Source organism: Sarcophilus harrisii, chromosome 3, assembly GCF_902635505.1.
Source record: "Sarcophilus harrisii chromosome 3, mSarHar1.11, whole genome shotgun sequence".
Taxonomy (NCBI): domain Eukaryota; kingdom Metazoa; phylum Chordata; class Mammalia; order Dasyuromorphia; family Dasyuridae; genus Sarcophilus; species Sarcophilus harrisii.
In genome coordinates this window covers 242827792-242849769 of record NC_045428.1, presented here as the reverse complement: position 1 = coordinate 242849769, position 21978 = coordinate 242827792, and the positions used below count along the sequence as shown (strand labels likewise).

The following is a 21978-nucleotide window of genomic DNA, read 5'->3' as shown; positions in this document are numbered from 1 at the left end:
ACATACCAGAAATGACACTATAGTATTACACATTGCCTACAAGTGTTTAGGTGTGATCCCATTCCTAACCGTTGATTTGTGGTTTTGGATACTCTGCTTACAGAGAGATTGCAGATACTCATAGCTAGGACATATCTTGATTGAAAGAAAAGATAAGAGAAACTTAATTCCTAGCTACAATTTTAGCTCAAAAAATTACTGACACACAAATGACAGTATGATGTTTGAGTTTGTTGTCAAGACTTTCAATAAGGAAAAAGTTTTGTTTAGAAATCTTTGTGTTCATGAGACATACTTAGAAAATCATTTGAAATCTACTTTACCTTACCTAGTTAGGAGACACCAGTCAACCTTCCTGCTTACAAAATTGTCCCATAGGTTGTTGGGGTTCTTTTAAAGACAAATCACTTTCAATAACTTATTGCCTATAGGTAAGATCACTGACCTCCCTGATGAGCAGATAAGGACTACTGGACAAATTCAGTGCCTTTAAACAAAAGAGCCTGTTAGTTATACAAAGATGATCCAACCTAGACAATTGCTCAGAAACAGATATTTCAAGTAAAGATTGTATTGTAACACAATAATCTGCTGGGGCATAAAAAGTAGAGGGAAGATTAAACAGTGGCACAATACTTTTTTTTTTTTTTTTTGCCTAGATTCCTATACAGGATTATAGACAAATGAATGACATGGGATATAGTAACAAGATTAATTCATCTAGACCTTCTTAAAATTCAAGTATAGGAATGAATGACAATAATTGTGATAGGGCAGATAACCACACCATAATGCTATCTAGCTCACATAAGCCAACTATGTCTGTTTTATTTTTGACAAGATAAACATAAAATTGTAGGAAAAATGAAGAAATGGTTATAGATTTAACCAGATGACAATGCTTATTTTTACTTTTGCGATGTATGTCTTGCATATGAATGCAAAAGTTCATTGATGAATGTGTTTATTACCGCATATTTTGAGCACATTTCTCTTTTATTATTTTCTTATTCATGTTTATTTACTTTTGTGATAGTATTATTCATGTACTTTTAACTATGCATAATTTAATTACTGGTTTACAGGTATATACAAAGATTTTAACAGCTTTACTTTTGTTGTTTATGAATATTTGCTTGTGTACTTTGATTTTGCATGTACTGCTATGACATGAAAAAATAAATATTTAATAGTAATAAAGAAATATGTAATTTTAATTAATAATATTTATTTAATAATAATATTTATGAATAAATAAAATAGGAACTACCTTCCAATGATGCTTTATACTTTTATTTCTATTATTATTTCTATTTTATGCATTGTTGGTATATATTTGCTCTAGATGGCACCATGAGATTACTACTTGGGACTCTAGCTCAATTACCCATGTTCTTTTAAGAACTGATATTTATTTGGTTCGGCAATGTATAATTCACATGCCAAGTGAATTGTAGCTGATTTTGTAAGGAGAAAGATTGTGTTTCCTTGCTGTTCAGAACAGTATTGATGAAACTCTTACTTTCCCATTTCTATGCATATTTTCCCTCCCTCCCTTCCTTTCTTCTTTCCATTCCTTTCTTCCTTCAATTCCTTCCTTCCTTCTTTCCCATGTTCTCATCTTTCATCTTAGATATAATATGGCAGACAGATAAGATCCTGGATGGCTGGATGCCATTGGCAGAGAAAAGACTGAAGTATTACCCTGAGGCAAACAGGAATGGGCATTGATGGGGATCTTCACCTTGCTGTGTCCAGCCAAGAAATCCAAGTTATGTCAACCCCCTGAGGTCTGCCCTCTGTGGAGGTTGTGGGCAACCTAGTTATGTCCTGTCAGAAATCCCAATCATGCCTCTGTGGTTAAAGTTCCCCTATAAATCTGCTTCTGACCCATGCTATCTCTGCTGAACTCCTTTGAGTCAGTCTGCCATGCCTCATGGTGCCTTTCCCTTCCCACCAGATGTGTCTCTCCTATCAGCTTCAGACCATGCCATATGGTCTTTCTCCTCTCAACCCTCACTGTCTCGTGTTTACTTTCTCCTTCTTAAAGCTAACTCTTTTAGGGTACTGCTAGCTAAGAGCATGTCCCAATATCTTATTTAATTGAACTTTTATTCATATTAATATTTCTTTCCTTTGGATGACCTAAGTTCCCTTGTTAAAGTGCCCAAGAACCAATGATAGAGTTGGGGCGGGAGTTTTTAGTGAATCTAATTAAATCATTACATTTAATTAAAACTTTTAATATTTTCAATCTCAAGGGGAAATACTCCTAGTAATATAGTAACCCAGTCAAACATCCCTCCAATTAGATGCTTTCAAGCAAAATAAAGGTATGTTTCTATATTACTTTTGTAATAGAAGGAACATGTTCATATTTGCCTCTCTTGGTGGATTAATGGAACATGCACAGAGATTCCATGTTTGGTTTCAATATGGAACCGTAGGCAGTCAGTTTCTAACTATGCATGACTAAGAGACGTAAACTGTGGTGCTAAAGTCTTATAATTAGCTACAAAACTGAAAGAGCTAATGACTAAGGGGTTCCTGAGTTAGAACTAAGTGGGCATACAAAAGGGATGATACATCACTGTCATTTGTAAATGCTAGGAGTAGAATTATTTTGAATTCACTAAGATGTGGGTGACAGATTCCAGGTCTCTCTCCAAGCCACGGAAGCTGTGAGTTTTTTGGCTATGTGACTGTTCTTTCCAGATCTTTTATGAATGAGATAGAGATCCCATCAGAGGTTGCATTAGCAGTTGGAACTGGTGGCAATAGCAATAATGTCCACAAGAAGCAGTTGTCATATTTCTTAGAGTAGGAGTGGCTGGTGACATCAGAAAGACAATTACTCCCTCAAGGATGATGGGAGCTTTAGGGAAAATGACCTATTGTGGTGCTATGTTATATGCAGATTCTGGGAGTCTGCCTAACAGACTAGACTGTCCAATTTGTTAAGATTTTGGGGGCAGCTAGGTAGTGCAATGGAGAGAGCACAGGCCTGCTGTCCCCAATATATTACATAATCTTAAATGTATCAATGAGCTCTCCCAAGCTAATAGTCTTACCTACCCTCTGGTTCAGTGCTCTAAAACTTGAAGGATTAGGATCCCCAAAAAGGGGTTACTATGTCATAGATTTAGAGTTCAATGATAATAAGGTACATTTATTGGAAACATGTGGCAAAATTCCACTGAAGGAGCTTTTTTTCTACTTTCACAAAATCTAATTTTTAAAAAGGCTTTAACTAACTAGATTCATTTGCAACAGTTTTTAGCAATGAAGAATAAAAGTATGGCAAGCAAAACATAATTGTAGGTATCTAGTGCTTTAAAAAAAAAGTTAATATTGGTATTTCTTGTTCAGTCATGTCCAAGTTTCCAAAACAAGTCCATGCAATTTTCTTGGCAAAGATACTGGAGTGATTTGCCCATTTCCTTCTCTAGTGTGTCCCATTTTACAAATGAGGAACTGAGGCAAATAGGGGTTAAATGACTTTCACAGGATATATAACTAGTAAGTATCTGAGTTTTGAACTCAGTAAATATTTAAGTCCTAGGAGTTCAAAAAAAAACCAAACCCAACCTGATACTTCCCCAAAGGTTTGGCACAAAGACAACAAAGTCAAATGAAAACTATTGTCACCTTCCTATTTAAAATTAAAACGGTTGCAAATGAATCTAGTTAGAGAAAGCCATTTTAAAACTTAGATTTTTATTCAGGGAAAAAATGTGTCATGCAAACAAATCTGATTTTAGAAGGGATACATGCAAAATATATTTACTCAACTGTTAGAACTTATCCTATGGTGGCAAATATAGATGCAACTATTTTTCTTTCTACAGGCAGTGGAAAGAGGTCTTGTTGGTTCCACTTGTTGCTAAAGGAGACAATTTTAAGTAATGAGGGAAAAAATAATTTAGCAAATAATTTTTATTTATTAAGATTTATAAGCTCATGGATTACTATAGAGGGCCCTAAATTCTACTTTAATGCCTCATATAAAGTACCACATTGTTTCATTTAGAACATAGTTTCCTGGGTGGGTCCTTTCTATGTTATTGTGGCAGGAATGGCTTCAATGCCAGCTTTCTTATTTCAAGCTCATTATGGGGGAAACCTCATCACCCTGAAAAATACAATGGGAACCTCTGTGACCTCCTCATCTACAATCCTCTGCTTCTTTGATTGGAAAGTGGGGCCATGAACTCTAAACCTCCATTAAAAGAACTCAATTCAGATATCTTATTATCATCTGTCTATTTTGGGACCTCTGATACTTTCTCTTTCTCAATCCCTGCCCCACTTTCCCTCAGCCCCCTACATCTTCAGCTTCCTTTTGCATTTTCTTTTCCCACTAGTTTGTAAATCCCTGGAGGGCAGGAACTGTTTTTTTTTGTTGTTTGTTTGTTTTTTTGTTTTTTGTATTTGTATCCTAATTTAACATTGTTCCAGTATTTAGCATTGTTCCTGGCACTGGGTAGGTATGTAAATGTTTTATTGACTTAATCTAGCATCTGGGAACACTATTGTGTTCCCTCTTCAAGACAACTAAGTGGCAAAGTGATAGAATGGCAGGCAGGTCTAAGTCAGGAAGACTCAATTTAAATCCAGATTCAAAGCATTGGATGTATGACCACGGGCAAGTCACTTTATTCCTCAGTTTCCTCATCACCAATGTGCCAGTGTTGTTGTGAAGATCAAATGAAATATTTGTAAAATTCTTTGCAAACCTTAGAGTGCTATATAAATGCTAGTTATTGCTAATGTTTAATGTATCACAGCAATTTATTAGGTCGCTCCTTTGCTTTACATATTTTCCATCCCCATTTGGAGGAAAGTTCAAGTATTAAATTTGTTTCACATAATTCCAATCCCCAACATTCACATTTGTTTTTGCTTTGAATAGGCAGCTGCTGCCTTTTCAGAACAGATAGTGCTTTGTCGTTGCCAGGACAAAGGAGTGACCTGATTGGGAGAGAGGTTAAGAGCTATTCATTGTTCATTTCTTTGTCCTCATCCAATAGCTTCTGGCCCCTTCCCACTAGATCCTTTTCTCTTGGCCATTTATCTACCCTGGGCTTGGAGCCTTTAGTAATAAAGGCCTTTACTCCATAGTAGGCACTCTGTTGGAATTCTGTGAGCACTGGAAACAGCACAGCTTGTCTGTGGGGAGTGGGCCTAGGGGAATCGGTAGGGAAGTAATAAAGTGCCATCATTCCATACCTAAAATTCAGTAATGCTTTTCACTCATTCAGAAATCTTTGCCATCTGGCTTTCATAAGTAGTCTCCCAAACTACTAGAGCCTAACTAATTTTTCTACTAATCACTGTATAACTAATCTTTGGTTAAGTCTGTCACATAATAAACATTAAATAAATGTTGGTGACAAACTGAGACTTTTACCTTTAGGAAATAAGGGTGAGAATCTGAAATATTAAGGAAGATTAAAGAAGATTAGGGTTCATTGCTTTGGTAATTTTCCTTTTGCTCTTCAGAGTCAAACTCAGGAAAAATGGTCAAATTATAGAAGTGACTATATTAACATAGATAAAATTAAAGGATTATTTTATGTGTGTAGCAATGGGTAATGTTCAGTAATAGTTTAATATTCAATAGACATAACTTATATGAACTACTCCCATAAGATTTTAGCCACAAAATCTACATGAAATATTTTTAATTTTTATTAAGCTGAATTTATGGCCATTTAATCTGTAATGAAGACTAAATGGCTGTTTAGAGTTGTCACAGTTGAAGGCTCTTAAAAACCTCAAATTTCCGGTGGTTATTAATTCATATAACATACCAATAAGGTAAAGCCTTCTTAAGTATTTTCTGGGGCGATTAAATATTTGAATTAGAATAAGTATAAATATGTGTGGGATATTGTTTCCCTTTTCCTATCCTTAGACTTCTATTTAATATAATTTTCAAGAACAGATTATCTGAAGGTACCTAACACATCATATCAGAATGAAAGATTCCATGAAGAGTCATTTCAATAAACACAATTAAAATCTACAACAAAGTCATGCGTTTGGTTTATTTTTGCATGCTATTTGGGTTTTAGTGGTGCAATGGATAAAATGCCAGGCCTGGAGTTGAAAGGATTCATTTTTTTGAATTCAATTTGGTCTCATCAGAAACTTACTAGTTGTGTTACTCTGGGCAAGTCACATAACCTATTTACCTCAACCATGAACTAGGGAAAGAAATGGCAAATATGCCAAGCAAATACCAAATGAAACTATGGGAGTTGGAAATAACCGAAATGGCTGAACAACAATCAAACTGGCTTTTATATTAAGAACTCGAGCATAACCATGAGGTTAAGTGTATGCAGCTATGTCATACATAAAGGAAACTATTACTCTACTAAAAGTATTCTTTCCTCTACTGTGTCAAATGAACCAGATTTCCTTTTATTATTCTAGTTTTCAGATTCAACTTACTAACTAGAAATGTAAAGTTTTCAATGTATTTAAATCTACAAGCCTAAATTAATCCACATATTGTGACTTCAAAATACTCAAGCATCTTTAGGCAATGTCTAAGGAATGTCAAAATTTCACCACCAAAAACAAAGGAAAAATTTCCTTAAAATACATATACATATTATATATGTGTTGACATATATGTAGATATATGAAAAAAAAACTTAGAAATTTTATAAAATCACTAAGTTGAAAAGTAGAGGAAAAATCTTTAAAAATCTGGAATACTTAAAGGATATTTTTGGGGTGAGATCCTAGGAATTTTGACAGCTAAAAGTGAAATCTTGCCTTCCAAATATCTCCCTATCATATAAATGCATCTGAATTTTTAATTTCATTAAACAGTTCATTCATGCTGTGAGGAATTCTACTACTTAGAATAAAGGTTCTTAACCTGAGATTTGCAAACTTAAAAAAAAATGCTAACTGTACACTAGTTTATGACTTTAAAAACATTATTCCAAAAAGATTCATAGGCTTTACCAGATTGCTTAGGGAGTCTATTATACAAAAAAAGTTAAGAATTTCTTTAAAGAGTAATTTCCAGTAATAAGTACTTTCCTTTAAAAACTGCAAATAACTGGGAAGATTAGGAGATAATGCATTTCATTTTGTGAATTAAGATTGATTGGATTTTAATTCCTAAAATTTAGCTAGCAGGAAGAAATTGGAATGAGGGGAGAGAGGAAATGATAGATAGGGATTGGGAAAAGCATAGAAAGTGAGGTGGGATGAATTTTGCCTGTTTTAAAATTTTGCCCAGGACTGACCCTATGCCAGGGAAAGGAGAAAGTTCAACCAATTCTTGTTTTTCCCTTTAGATGACTTCTGGATTCTAAAATCCCCCAAAAATTAATTATATAGGCTTTTGTGGACTGACTGGTCCACTTAAATTATCAAAATGTTTTTCTATGGCAAAAAAATTCTTTCAAGTTCCAAATAAATTTTGTAACAAAACCTACTTATAACATGGGTGCTACTCATGCACATTTAGACATTTCTTAACAGAAAAGTCTCAGGTACCTCTTTTTTTTTTTTTGTGAAACCAAATGTAATTATGGAACTTACGTGTTTTGTATCAACTTTCATGCACACAGAAACTGTTTCTCATTTCTTTACCAGGCATATGGTGGTGTATACTATATGATCACAGTGAAGCCTCAGGAGCTGCTAGTCCCAAAATTAAAGAAACTGCTTGTCCTGGAAACTTAACTTTGATTTACAATGTGTTTAGAGCTCAAGAATGAGACTGCCCAAATAAAACAGAGAGTAGAAATTGTTTGCACAGAGAGCATATTTGTGCCAATTTATTATAGAATGCAGTTAAAAAATGTTTCAAGGTTAGGTTCTCCAATTAAAAACCACATAACTAGAAACACTTGAACAGCTATGTAATGGTGGTTTTTCCTCCTGGTGTGTTGTAAACAGAATTCTGAGAGCATTCAACTACATTCTTGATCAGAGCAACTACTGAATAGTTTCCAAACTTTAACAGTTCCTTCAGGGAAACCATATTTCAAATTTCTGAAGCATGCATTATTATTTGGCATTAAGTACTTCAACATGAAACACTTTGCTATGGCAATTTAAGTCCAAAATGTAATACTTATTTACTGGACATACACATTTGCAACTAGGAAAAATAGTTACATGTAGATAGTAGAATTCCACTTGAAATTTGGGGAAAGGCACTGCATCCTTCTTCTATAATCACACATTTAATATCCACTTTACATGCTTTGAATCCAAACTCTGTTAAAATGTTTTTAACAGCATCTTCTACAACATACAGATACACAAGTAATTATGTTTGCAATAGTCTCCCATTGCCATATTTTTCACCCAGCTATACACAGCAATGAATATGCTCTAACAGCTTTATTTACAAGTTTATTTTCATATTTCAGTGGAAAAAAATCAAAATATCTGTGCCAATATTCCCCAACTAGATCTAGTTAGCGTTCATATTTTAACAAACATTAAATAAATCCAAATCCCAACAAAAATATACCTAAGCTAAGACTATCCACTTGCTAAATTGTGCAATAAAAAGACTATTTTCTTAATTCTTCAGGCTAAATTCCACATATGAATGTTAACAACCAGATCAATTTCTTTTGGAAAGCAGTTACATATGGCACCAAATCTTGTCAGTGAATGCATTCCAGCTGTAAGTTGAGTGTCATCAAAAACAGAGGACTAGAATCTAGAAGGGCAATAAATATTAAAGGCTTTTTCAACATCAAAAAAACTTAATAAGAGACTGACACAAAAGTTAGTTTGGAAAAATCAGTAACTACACATGCACAAAATAAGAAAACATAAGGAAAAAGAAAACATTTCAAAATTCCCACATTGTATGGTTTTTTTTTTTTAAACAATGCTACTGAACTAGATATTCCACACAATGACTGTAGCCTACCACAGGATGAATTCTATCATTATAGATTGTGTGGCAACATAAAGCTCTCCCCATGTCTGTGATCACCCTTTTTCAGAAACAAAACAAAAACAAAAACAGCCCACCTGAAAAGAACAAGTACAAGTGTCACTTATTGGCTTTTTCAATTCTTTCCCAAATGTCTGATCATCATTAACTCAGTGATGGGCATAAGTCCACCGTAGGGCTCCATGAACACTAACTGATGTGCAGCACTGAGAACAAGGAGACAGGTGGCCCCTTGCTTCTTTTCTGAGCAACATGAACTGGAAATCTGGCCACAGAGAGCCGTCTTTGTTGCCACCATAAAAACTGTGACCTGACATTTGCACAGTAAAAGATTACTCCCTATGAATGAACAGTGGTTTGGAATTCATCTACACCCTTAGGTCAGTTCAGCTTAAATGAATAGGTGTGTACTCTGGTCTTCTTGTCTGAATAATTTTTGGTTTGGGTTTCTTCATTCCTTCAGCCTCATCTTCTTCTTCATTTTCCTGATCGCTCTCACATACATGGACCACCACACTGGGAGTGGTGTCAGTCGCTGCATGCAATTCATATTTTTCACCTAGAAATGGAAAACAATTACAGGATACCTTAGAAATGCTCTGAATGAGTTAGAAAATAAAATCAAGAAGTAGTAAATGGAAATTCAGCTGGCTAAAGAACACATTAGTTTGAGTAACTTGCCAAGTAAAGCTGAATAAATTTAGGGAAATGTATATTCATCATGGCTAGACCAGGGATTCTTAGCCTTTTTAGTGTATAATGAATCTTCTGAAGCACTACTGACACCTTCTCAGAATATTTCTAAATATATAAAATAAAATACACAGATTATGAAGGAACTAAATGCTGAAAAAAACAAGAACAAAAAAAAATCTATTCCCATAGCACCCAATTCTTCTGAAATAAAAAGAAATTCACAGTTCTTTTGTAATGATGTTAACGATTAGGGGGAAAATTGACAATAGACCCACCGACAGGTTTATTCTGTATCTTAAGACAAGTTGACAAACCTTGGATAACTACCAATTGCAGCTTGGTGCTGAGTATTTTCAGCACAAAACCCCATTTCATTCTTACTGTTCAAATGTGTTTTGTGAAACAGTCAACATTTTGATACTTTGAAGATTTATCCATACACCAAGTGTGTTTTCTCCTTTAAAAAAAGACTGGTAATTATCTACCTATGCCACAATAGACAGTTTCTGTGGCCTATTTTGTCTGCAGCCAGTTTGCTAACTAGCATTTTTAAAATTTAGTGAGATAGTCCATCTCCGAGTCTGTATCTGAAGTCTTTCTATCTCAATTGATTATGTCAGAAATTGTATTCCACTAAGATAACCTGGAAATAGCAGAGTTACTATGTGATACAATGAGGCAACACAGGACTTCAGTGTATGTTGATCAGAAACACTCTGGGTTTGCCCACGAGTTACCTTGCTACTTTAGAGTCTCCCTAAATTGTCACAGTAATTGGAAAAGAAAAGTTTGAAGAGTTGGACAGGGCCACTTGGTGGGGAAAGGAGTGGAGTCCCCTTTAAGGGCTTTGCAATCTTTCCAACTATTGCTATATACACATTCTAACTTGGTTTTAGGAGGGGAGGGAAGGAGAACTTATGGAGCAAGCCCCAAATATAGCCCAAGATGTATCATCACCACATGTGTTTTCTCTCCTAGTCTGATACTTCTAGGTAATCACATAAGATCTTTCTATAAATTTTTAGTGGTGTGAGGTTGGATCTTGATTTGAAAAGAAAAAGTTGACTGTGACAACATTCTGCTCCTTTCTCTTCAATTTAGGCCTGCTTCCAGAAATAAATTTGTTGAGCCTGTGTATTCTCATCCATATAGAGAGATTCTATCAACCTTCAACTGAAAAAGACGATCTTTTCATTATTCTGTATGTGATATTATAAAATTTAGATTGAGCTCTTTTAACACTGGTGGTCTTCCTGTTTCATAAATGTAAAAGAGGTAACTTTTCCAACATAAAAGAAGTTGTAATAAATCAAATATTATACAGTCTATATTTATTTTAAAAATTGATTTGGAATAATTTTCTGACTCAGGGATTAGAGGCTGGGGGTGGGGTAGTCACATAAAACTACCTAGGAAACTTTTTGTAGATTTATACTGATGTAAGAGAACTTAATTCCATTTTCTCAAAATCACAGCAATGGCTTTGAAGATTTATGTATCATTGGTGGGTGTAGTAATATATCACCAAAAATAAGCATTTCTGACTTCTGTATGATAAAGCTCTTATAATTGTTAGTTATTGAGTGGAAAAAACAACAACAATGTAGGAATTCTCATCTCAATCTTAGGCTTGGCAGAATCACTAAAACTCCCCTCCAGTTCTCTACTAAGAGTTCACCGTAGTATAGCTATGCCCTGAGTTCTTACAGGCTAGTATATCAGAAAAACCTATGAAGTTGGGAAGGTTCTGTGGATGGGCCCAGGAATTGACTGTCTGTCCTTAGAGATAATTTGTTACCAAGGTTGTGAGGTGCCCAGGGTTACACAGGTAAGTGTCAAGTGTCTGAGGCTAGATTTGAACTCAGGTCATCCTGACTGCAGTGCTGGTGCTCTATCCACTGTACAACTTAACTGGTTCTGTTCATTTAAAATTATTTTTCATTTTACTTTAGAATACAGTCACTATAAAAGTATAAGAAAGAAGTATAGAAGTTAAAGTTTGCTTTTTGTCACTGGTACAGATGTTGGAAGATTTTGCCTTTTTGTACCTTGGCATGGGAGTGTAGTAGTTGCTATCTGAAAAAGTGTAAGTGTAAAGGGCTGAAACTCTGAATAGGTGCACTGGAATCAGACAACCAAGCACTTAAGGCTAATTACCAATAGATTGACAATACTCTATTGGCATATACTTGGAAAATGGCCCTTCTCACTATTCTGTGCCTCAATCTTTTGCTGTATACCGATAATTGTAGGAGGGATTAGGGGGTGGAGTAAGACAAGCCAGAGTCACTTTGGAGGAGAAAGAAGAGAAGGGAGGTCAGTAGGTGGAGAGCTTGTGGCGGTTTCATCCATCTCCTTTACTTCTCCCCTTAAAGACCAAGGACTTTTGCTGATCCTGAGGTCAACAGGCAGCTAACTTGGACTTCACATGAAAGGTTCCCAGTTTTTCTACTCTGAGGCAGGATAAGGAAAAAAGAAGAGAGCCAAATGAGTTAAACTCAGGAAAGTCTTAATATATTTCTTTTTTACTGTCCAGCTAGTTTACCATTTTATTGAGCTTTCTTATGAAATGCTTTCCTAACCTGTCCATCTACTATGGTATGTGGTACAGGGGTCAAATTTAGAAAAAAATCTTCAAAATTGAATTAGATTAAAAGTACAGTAGAAAGGTCCATTATTGTAAAGATCAGGAGTTATGTAAATCAAGGCCAGCTTGTTTTTGTTTTTTGAGTAAGCTACTTTTAAAATAAAAATCCTAGAAAGGTACTTCACCATTTTTAAAGATGTGAGAAATGATTATTTAAGTACGTTTGGTCTAACAAACAAAACAACCTAAGAAATGTTCTTTTTTCTTCAGAATCCTGAAATACATTAGTTGCTTCCTGCTATCCATGCTAAGAAAGCGCTGGACCTGCTAGAAGATATCTAAAGATGCTCAGTTCCTTCAGTATATTTTACTACCATCTTGTGATTTGATTTCCTTTGTGAGAAGATTAGGAATGAATAATTCTGTGATTCTTCCTGTAATTCCCAAAGAAAACTTTCAGTTTAGGCAAGGCTTGTAGAATCTTGATCTGACATGCTGATGAATCAAGAACACTAAAACCTCAGCGAAAAGAACTACGATATTCTTCACTGAACATTGTGAGAGCTGAAACTTCTTGGGAGTTTCTGTTTCATAGAGAAAGCTCAGGAGGAAGTGAATATGGTATTTGCTCCAATGTCTTTAATACATGACCCTCTTCTCCCCCTTTCTCCCCCCCCCCCCAATTTTGGCTCTCTATCCTCCTCCATCAATTTTTGTTAAGGAAAAAGGAGGGGAGGGGGAAGATCTTTCTGATATCACTTCATCAAACCAATTGCTCAGAGTTTCTAGGATCATAGATATTGAGTTTGGGGAGGACTTTTGAGGTTATATAATTCAACAAGAAGAATGTTTTATAGTATTTGCATCAGTAACTATTAATTTTCTTGACAGTCTTTGGGAGTAATAGAATTTATCAAATGACAGCATATGAAAGAATTATAATCTCTCACTATTTTAGCAAGTCTAGTGGGAAAATGTGCCCATAAATTCCATATGCAGTCTTTTCACATGAGTGGGAAAAAGTGATTCACTACTGCTCTTTCTTTAGCATAATCCCTGTTTTCAAGTACTATAAAACTGAAGTTAATATGAGAATTGGAACAATGAATCCAACCATCCTATTACTGAATATATGTCTTCTGCAGGAGATATATTTTCATTTTTCTACTAATTATTTTAATTCCATTAACCTTGAAAAAAACCTCTTTTTCACTTTCTGACAAAATATAATGCATCAATCACTAGGAGATTTGAAGTCCTCTATTCAGCCAGTAAAATAATTTTAGAGATGGGAACCTCATTACTGCTCTACTATGGTCATGCTCTGCCTTGCCTTATAGCATGGCCCACACTGGATCTGAAAGTAGAGGCTCCTGATCTTGGCTCAGTCATTACCTATGTGATGCTGGACAATTCAAAAAAACTCAGGTTTTTCATTTGTAAAAAAGTGGTCTGGGCTAGTTAACTTCAGAGGTTCTTTCCAGCTTGAAATCTATGATTATGATTCCAAGGAGTTACCATCTTCCTAACAGCAGAATTCTCTGTCCATCATATAAAGTTAAGATGCAGGTATGTGTATTCATTGCCAGGTGGATCAAATACTAAAAATGAATTAAAATACTGAAAATAAGATCCACTGTCTAGCACAGTGCTTTATATACATCAGGGACTTAACAATTTTTTTTCCTTTTCTACCTCCCTTTCTCCCAAGCTTTCCACTGAAAAATAAAAACGTTAAACTGATAATATAAGCTAAAAGCTTATTATACTGAAGCATATTCAGAATGAAACAAAACAAAAAATAGCACTGAGGAGAAGAATGAAAATGTGCTTGGGTTAAATCATATGAAATGTAAAAAGAAGAAGGATAGCTTTGAATTTTAATGTTTTCACAATCTCCTTTTCTCTTCATATTCTTTTGCATCACTCCCCATACCTCTATCATTGTTACATTTGTCATAAGAATAGTCCTTACCTGGCCCTAGCTTGGAGATAGCATATAAAAGATCATAATTAATGACTGGAGTAGCATCTTCTACTTGTTTCCAGCCAACAGGAGGAGAGGCAGGAGGAGAAATCAAAAACTGTTTGTCTGGATTAGGTGGAGCCAAGTGTGAGCTTCCTATGTGCAAAGTCTAAAAAAGAAAATAAAAATTATCAACATAAACATTTTCAGAAGGATTTATCAGCTAGCAACTAAAGCATATGAACAAAGTTCTTTCATTGTACTATAATCTGTTATACTATAAATTATTAAATATAACTTAAATGCCTGAAAAAAAGAGTTGTAAAACTGGGGAAAAAATGCTGTGTAATCTTGGGAAAACCACTGAAACTCTCTGAGTCCCAGTTTTAAAATCTTAGGCTAAGAGATGTGGGGATGAAAATCCTTGCACTACCTTCTCCAAAGGTGGGTATACGAGCTAACATAGATCAATACTATGTAATCACATTAATAAACATATGCTGACTTAAAAAAAAGTTGTTCTACATTTAGAGTGCCCTCTTAGTAAAACTTATAGATCTAAGCAAGGAGTTTTTAACCTTTTTGTGTGTGTCCTTTGGTAGTGTGGAGAAACCTATGGACACTTCTCATTTAAGATTTTTGTTGACTACATTCATAACTGAAGAAAATATTAAGTTTTCATTAGAGGCGCATGAAAATAAGGAATTTTTTTTCTAGGTCCAGTAAATTACTGGATCCCACATTAAGTGCACCTGAAGGAACTTTAGCAATTGTGCTGAAGTCAAGTAGTCATCTTAAACATTTGGCATATTTTAGGGTTGGGAGGACCTCAAAAATATTATAGTTCTAATTTTTTAAATTTATAAAGAAACTGAGATTTGTTCAAGATCTCACATGGCTTAGTCATGGAGATAGGACTAGAAGTCCTTATTCAATTTTATTCTAATCTTTTCATTAAATCTATATTTCTGCTGTTAACAATGATTCGGTGTTTTAGGTCACTGAAATTTACTGCTACTTATCACCTTATTACAAAGAATGTTGTTAAATGATATTTGCATAAAAAGATATTTTTCTGGCTACTAATAAGAACATTATGTTATATTCCTTTTAAACAACAGGATTCTGATAAATGTGAAAGATCTGGTAAAAACTTTGGTAGGCAGAATTTTGAAAAGTCTGCTTTCCAGGAGAACAAGAAACAGAAAAAGAACAATTTGGTAAGTATTTAAAATAAATAATCAGAAAAACTAAATGTGTTTCACTTAATAAGATGATTAGGGGGTAATAGGCATAGTGAAGTGGGGTGAAATGATGACAGTGGAGTAACTTGACAGCAAAAGACTAAGGTTGTTGGGAACCTTAGTTCCCAAGAGGTAAGAGTCAAAAGGTAAGAAAGTGATTCATAATTTGATGAAGAAAATGTATTGAGAACATTATGCCTGAAGAGACTTGATATTTTAAAACTTTATTTTTATTAGTTAGCAATCATCTATTAAAAATCCATTTCTTGAGTTTCCATTGAAATATCCCATCTCATTGAAATAACTGTTATCTTTTAAGTTATCAATAACATTAAAAAATGTATTTTTTATGATTTCTTTTCTTTGATCCCTTGGGATTACTCTCAATATATCACTAGTATTAATAGTACAAGACATTGGAAAGAGTATTGTACTTGATATCAGATGAACTAGGATGGTATGGGCTGGTGGCCCATACAGAAAGAACGACTTTTTCAGAAACAGGCAAAACAGAATGAGGAAAAAGGAACAGGATATAAAAACATCTAGAGAAACTTTGGTGTGATAGTGCCTCCACTTAAATTTAAAACTTCGGGCAAGTTACTTAAATTCCTTATGTCTGAATTCAGTTACAATAATAAGGCTAAAAGAGATAATAATGTATGTGAATGTGCATTGTAACTTATAACAGGCTTATTTAGAAATTATTTTTTAAAACCTATCAGGTGGAGCAGATGGGTAGTGCAATACATAGAGAACACCAGCCATGAAGTCAGGAGGACCTGAATTCAAATGTGGCTTCAGTCACTTGACACTTCCTAGCTGTGTGATCCTGGGTAAATAACTTAACCCCAATTGCCTCAGGAACACCCCCCCCCCCAAAAAAAAAATCAGTTTTATGACTAAATTATTAGTCCTTCTTGTGATTATTGATAAAGCTCCTAATGCTGGTGAATGGGGAACTCACCCTCCTCCAGAATAATGTGCTAAAATTTAGGCAGGCAAAATTTAAAGTTTATTTAAAGTATACTATTTATTTGGGTATTATCTTCTTCATGGTTAGATCAGCTGTGGCTTTAAGGATTGAAACTATAGCTATTTGGTAAACTTTCTGATGCAAGCTTTTATCATTTACTGTGAGTAGAGCTCAGAAGTAGGTATGATGTGAGGCTGATATAGAGTGGATCTACAGTCACTTTGAAAAAATTATATGTGTATATGTATGTATATATGTACATACTCATACACATATATGTAGACACAAGGACATAAGTATATATCTGCTAGGCCTAGACTAGTTATGTAAATAAAGTCAAAATTATTTTCCAATTCATATTTTTCAGGACAGTTTAATTCTTGAAGATGCAGAATAAGAAAAAAAAAATGAATTCTGCTTAATAGCCTTGGATTTTGGGACTAGTTTTGGACTATAATTATAAGATGTTATTAGCCCCCAAATGGGGGATATATGCAAAGACGACTGTATTTTTGTAAATGCAAAAAAAAAAACTGGAAACAATCTGGATGTCTAATGATGAGGAAATAACTGAAAAAATTGTAGTATATGAACATAATGTAATATCTTCACATCATGTTGTTTTTCAGCATGTCCAAAATCTTTATGAACACTGGAGTGGTTTGCCATTTCCTTCTCCAGTTCATTTTACAGATGGGGAAACTAAGGAAAATAGGGTTTAAGTGACTTGCTCAGGTTCACCCAGCTAATAAATCTCTGAAGTCACATTTGAACTCAGGAAGATGAGTCTTTTTTATTCCAAAGCCTCCACCTAGTTGCCCTATTCTATCAAATATTAAGACTATAAAGAAATGTGGCAAGATTTAAATGAGAGTGAAAAAAGTAGACTAAAAAGCATGACTATGCACAAATTACAACTATGAAGAAAGAGTACACAGATTTTGGTTGTTGGTAGAAAGTAGGGCAAAGATGGCCAGTTCCACTTCCCTCAGTTTTTCTCCTTAGTTGATTTGTCAACAGAGGGCAGCAGTTGTTCAGCAAAAAAAAAAGCTCAGAAAACAGGATGATGTTACCAGAGAATGTTGGTGAAGATGCACAGTCCCAGGCAGGAATCATCTATATTCTGCATGTATTATATACCTTCCTTCTCAAAATGACCATACCACAATATGCATGATCAGGAAACACACACAGAGACATCCATATGCGACTATGGCAAGAACAATTTGTTTCTTGCAAAGTAAATGCTTTCCTCTTTTAGAACATTATCAAATTGTTCTCTGCTGGGTGTCTTTGCTGAGCTGCTACAGCTCCTTGCTGTTTGTCAGTTGTGATATGGCTTCTTCACCTGAAATGTTTTTGTGTGTTTTCCCAGCAGGAAAGCTTCTTAACTTGGCTGTTAATGTTCTTTACTGAGACTTAGTGACCTTAAGGGGGACATAGTTTCTCCCCAAAGAATCCATAGGTTTGGCCAATCCTTTAGCTTCACAGTGCCAGCTATCTTTAGTTTTTATTTATTTATTTGAGATGTAAACCTCAGGCAAACCAAACCAAAAGAATTGGAAATAGAAAGCCTTAAGCACATTTGAGTTTATCTTTTAACTCCTATTTTCCAGTAGCTGCTTAGGGTCCCTTGGTATATATTTCAGTGATGGTCTGAAGTTCCTTTTAATTTCCTTCATTTCTTTGAGGGCTAACCTCAATCCCTTTTAAATTAGACTACACTTAGCAAACTGTAAATTAGCTGGATGGAGCTGGAATGGTAAGTTTTTTGTCTCTCCATAAACATCCAGTTGCTATGCAAACCAACTCAGTAAAAGGACTGAAAAGGACAAGGTAGAACTGGCTGAGACAGAGCCTTTGTCCTACTTCCCAAAAGTAATAAAATTAGGGTACTCCCTGCATGTGAAAATAATTCAATAATAATGACATCTGTAAAACAGAAAAAAATGAGGATGCATGTAAACAAATATGAGAAATCTGATACATTGTTAATGTCAATTTGCATATTTAGGCTACCCTATAAATGTTGAAAAGCTTATGATTAAATGGATTACCTCATTTTGATTTGTGTTTGTGAAGTTGGAAGCTTGTGTTTGCAGGTTATCAAGTTTATATAAGAAAAGCTTAAAGGAAAGAAAATAAATGAATAAAATAGGTTTATTTTCTATTTCTTTTCAAAAATTATCATTATACCCAGATACTTATTTATGCATAGTGATTTCCATGGCTGATTTCAAATGTATTTCAATATATTCTAAATACTTGTACCTTTATGTTCCTTGTAAACAAAACAAATATGATCTGCCCATGTGCCCAGATGTTATTAAAAGTGTGACACTAGGTTTTGAGTGTGTGTGTGTGTGTGTGTGTGTATGTGTGTATGTATTTAGAAGATATATAGAACGAGGTCATATTTTAGAAGAATACTCCCTATTTATTCCAACTTACCTGAGCAAAATATAATTTCATTTCTTTTCCAAAAAACTCAGTCTTATGAAGCTGCAATCGGGCATCTGCTGCAGACAATGGATTACTGAAGTTTATTCGTACTCGTTTGAAGCTCTTAAAATACTGAAATGTGATGTCCTTGTCATATGTTCTAAAGAGAGATTCAAATTTGGCCTGAAAAGTAACAAAAAGAGAAATTTCCATCATGTCAGCTAATTTTTCAGAGTCTCTTCCTTTATTTGACTGACTATATTTGGGGGGATTCAGCGAGGTTCCCAATTATTTTAGAACTGACAGATTTTTACCTTCCCATTCTAACATAATGTTGTAATATATAGCTCCCTAATAAGAACTGATATGTAACTTTTTATCTTGTGCTTGGTGTCTCTCACCCTACCCTGATGACCTTGGGGAACCTGAGAATCAGGAACAATCTAATCTCATTGCTGAAATTCTTTAATTTGATGGAGATTAAGTTTATTTATTATTTATATGTAGAATGTTTTCTCTGTTTTGGCTGAATAAAAAACTCATGTTTAAGCCTTACTTCTATTTTTTTTTTTTTTTGTGGAAATATATAGGACAATTATTTGCTGAAACCACTATTTGTAAATGGGTACTACCCAAATATAGAGAACCATGTTATGCAAGGCTTAAAAAATATGAATACCAATCTAAAATCCATTTTGATGGAAAGTAAGTTAAAAACAAGTTAATGAAATAGTATTTTAATTCAATAGAGACAATGAACAATGTCTATTTTTTCCTTTCACTCATTATTAACAAAATAAGGGGTTAAAAATAATGCAAAACAAATAGTTGTTTTTATACATTTTTGCCTCCCTGAATTATTATGCAGACGAGTAATTATTGTGAAATTGGACGAGATCTTAGCAATAAAAACTTGTTTTTATTAGAAGTTTATAAATAGAATACAGACCATAGTATTTTATTCAAAAGCAGATATCATCAGTGTTCTGATTATAAATCCTCCATAAAGAGCAATCTACATTTATCAGCATGTTATTGTTCCCTAAAACAATTTAGCATAATCTAAAGTGAGAAGCAAATAAAAGATACTGTGTAGCTATAAAGAAATTAATCAAGAAAAAATGAGCTGAAAATTCAATTAATCTAATATTTCCGAAATTTGCTTCTTTCTTACCTTGCTATACCTTATACTGATTTGCTTACATGTGATACCTGTTCCTCTCCCCCAATTCCTGCTTCAAAAATATAAGCTCCTTAAAGAAAAAGATTATTTTATTTTTGCAAACATCTCTACAGTGCTTTGAGGTTTGCAAAATACTTTTTTATCTTTATCTTATTTGATTACCCCTCAAACTTCTGGGAGGTAGATATTGTTATTATTTTAGTTTTATAGATGAGAAAACTAAGATTCTGGGAAGTTAAAGGTCTTAGAAAGGATTAAAACTCCTATTTCACAAGAGTGATAGTTAAAACTATCTTCTTGTCTTCAAATGCAGCATTCTACATACTATACTACAAGGTGACTTCTATTTATATCCATTTATATTTCTCCCCAAGTACTTTTAAGAAAATTAAACTGTATATTCAAAGAATGTTAGATAACATCTAGTCTGAACTTTTTATTTTATCTGATGAAATTAGAGTCAATACTAAGAATAAAAATGTAGGTACCCTGATTCACACTGTTTGGTTTACATTATAGAAAAATAATAGTTACAAGAGGCAACAAGGAGATCAGTTCAGAGTAGTGGGCTGGGTATAAATACTAGTTTATAATACACTAATCCTTATTCTTCTTTCATTACTACTGAATCATTTCCTTATTAATGCTCTATCAGAATTCTAAGGCAATAAAGGAGTATGCTTTTATAATTCCTAATAAATTAACAAAAATCCACTTTCTCACTAATCACTTAGCTTCAAGTCTCTACAACAGTTCATAAGTAAACCAGAAAAATCTCTTTTCTTATATGCTTTTGATCCTCTATCTTAAACCCTGCTCTCATAGACTAAAACAACATCAAGGTTACTGGCCAAATAATTTATTTCAGTAGCAAACAACTATATAAAACATAAATAAATATTTATAATCCATAATAAATTTATTATATTATAATATTTATAAAAAGTTCATAATCCATGACAGTAAAAAAAACTCAATCTCTTTGTATAATATAAAGAGTATAATAGAACGCTTTGTTCAATACTGACACTGATTTCTTCTCAACTCCAAATAATCCTCTCAGGATGATAATCAAGTCTTCCAGTAATTCTCTTCAAGATGTCTCCTCTGAATAAGAGTTAAATTCCGGACTTTCATAGTGTCTCTTCAGGTTCTCTCTTAACCTTACTCTCAATCTCTCACAAGAATAAATAACTAAATCAGCTTAGTCTTTGAACAGATTCTTAACAGTTGATGGTTAACTCCTTCAATCCCAATATTGCACAAGAATGATAGTTAACCTCTATTGATCCCAATTCTTTCACAAGGAGACAACTAACTTACAATTTTTGCTTTTTGGAAACAGCAGTTTAAATTTAGAATAAATCTCCTTGCATTGCAATTAACTGTCAGTTCTCTGCAAGATTCTCTTCCCTATTAAAGTTATAGTCACAATATTTTTGAGGAAGAGGCTATTAAAACTGATATTAAGAAACTTATCTCTATTCAGAAAGGAGAAAATTTGTGTGTGTGTGTATATGTATATGTATGTATGTATGTGTGTATATATATATATATATATATATATATATTTATATGAGAGAGAGTCTTTATGCACCACATAAAGCCCTTTTGCTTCCACCACAGGATAATGTTTCCTATTATTTTGATTGGTATACTTGTCAAATCCCCACCCACACTGAAGAATGTAAACTATTTGATGGCAGATTTTCATTTTATTTTAATTTATTTTGAATCTTCAGAAATTGATTATGTTTAATGTACATGTCTATTAAAACACAGAATTGTGTTAGTGCTAGGGAAATGAAAAAAAAAATGACCTAAGAAGAGGGATTGGATTTACTTTAAGTACTCAAGTCAATTAAAAAATAAGAATCTGTTGCCTCTGTAATAAGTTTACTCTCTTCCTGGAGTTAGGGGGATATGCCCAAAGG

The 21978-nt window shown here is 33.9% G+C and overlaps 1 protein-coding gene across 6 annotated transcripts in view; it reads right to left on the bottom strand.

Annotated features, from left to right (window-relative positions):
- Positions 1 to 7780: 7780 nt before the first annotated feature.
- RCAN1 (regulator of calcineurin 1) overlaps positions 7781 to 21978 on the bottom strand; it is a 101131-nt gene continuing 86933 nt past the window's right edge. For 5 of the 6 annotated variants that reach the window (XM_003763418.4, XM_031959311.1, XM_012544387.3 and 2 more), the window contains 3 exons: positions 18871 to 19044; positions 14209 to 14368; positions 7781 to 9509 (listed from right to left, as the gene is read on the bottom strand). In XM_003763418.4, coding sequence (XP_003763466.2) covers positions 9337 to 9509; positions 14209 to 14368; positions 18871 to 19044 — 507 coding nt within the window. In that variant the 3' untranslated portion in view covers positions 7781 to 9336. Of the gene's footprint in view, positions 9510 to 14208; positions 14369 to 18870; positions 19045 to 21072; positions 21517 to 21978 lie in introns of those variants that run through there. The other variant, XM_031959312.1, reaches the window with a different exon arrangement.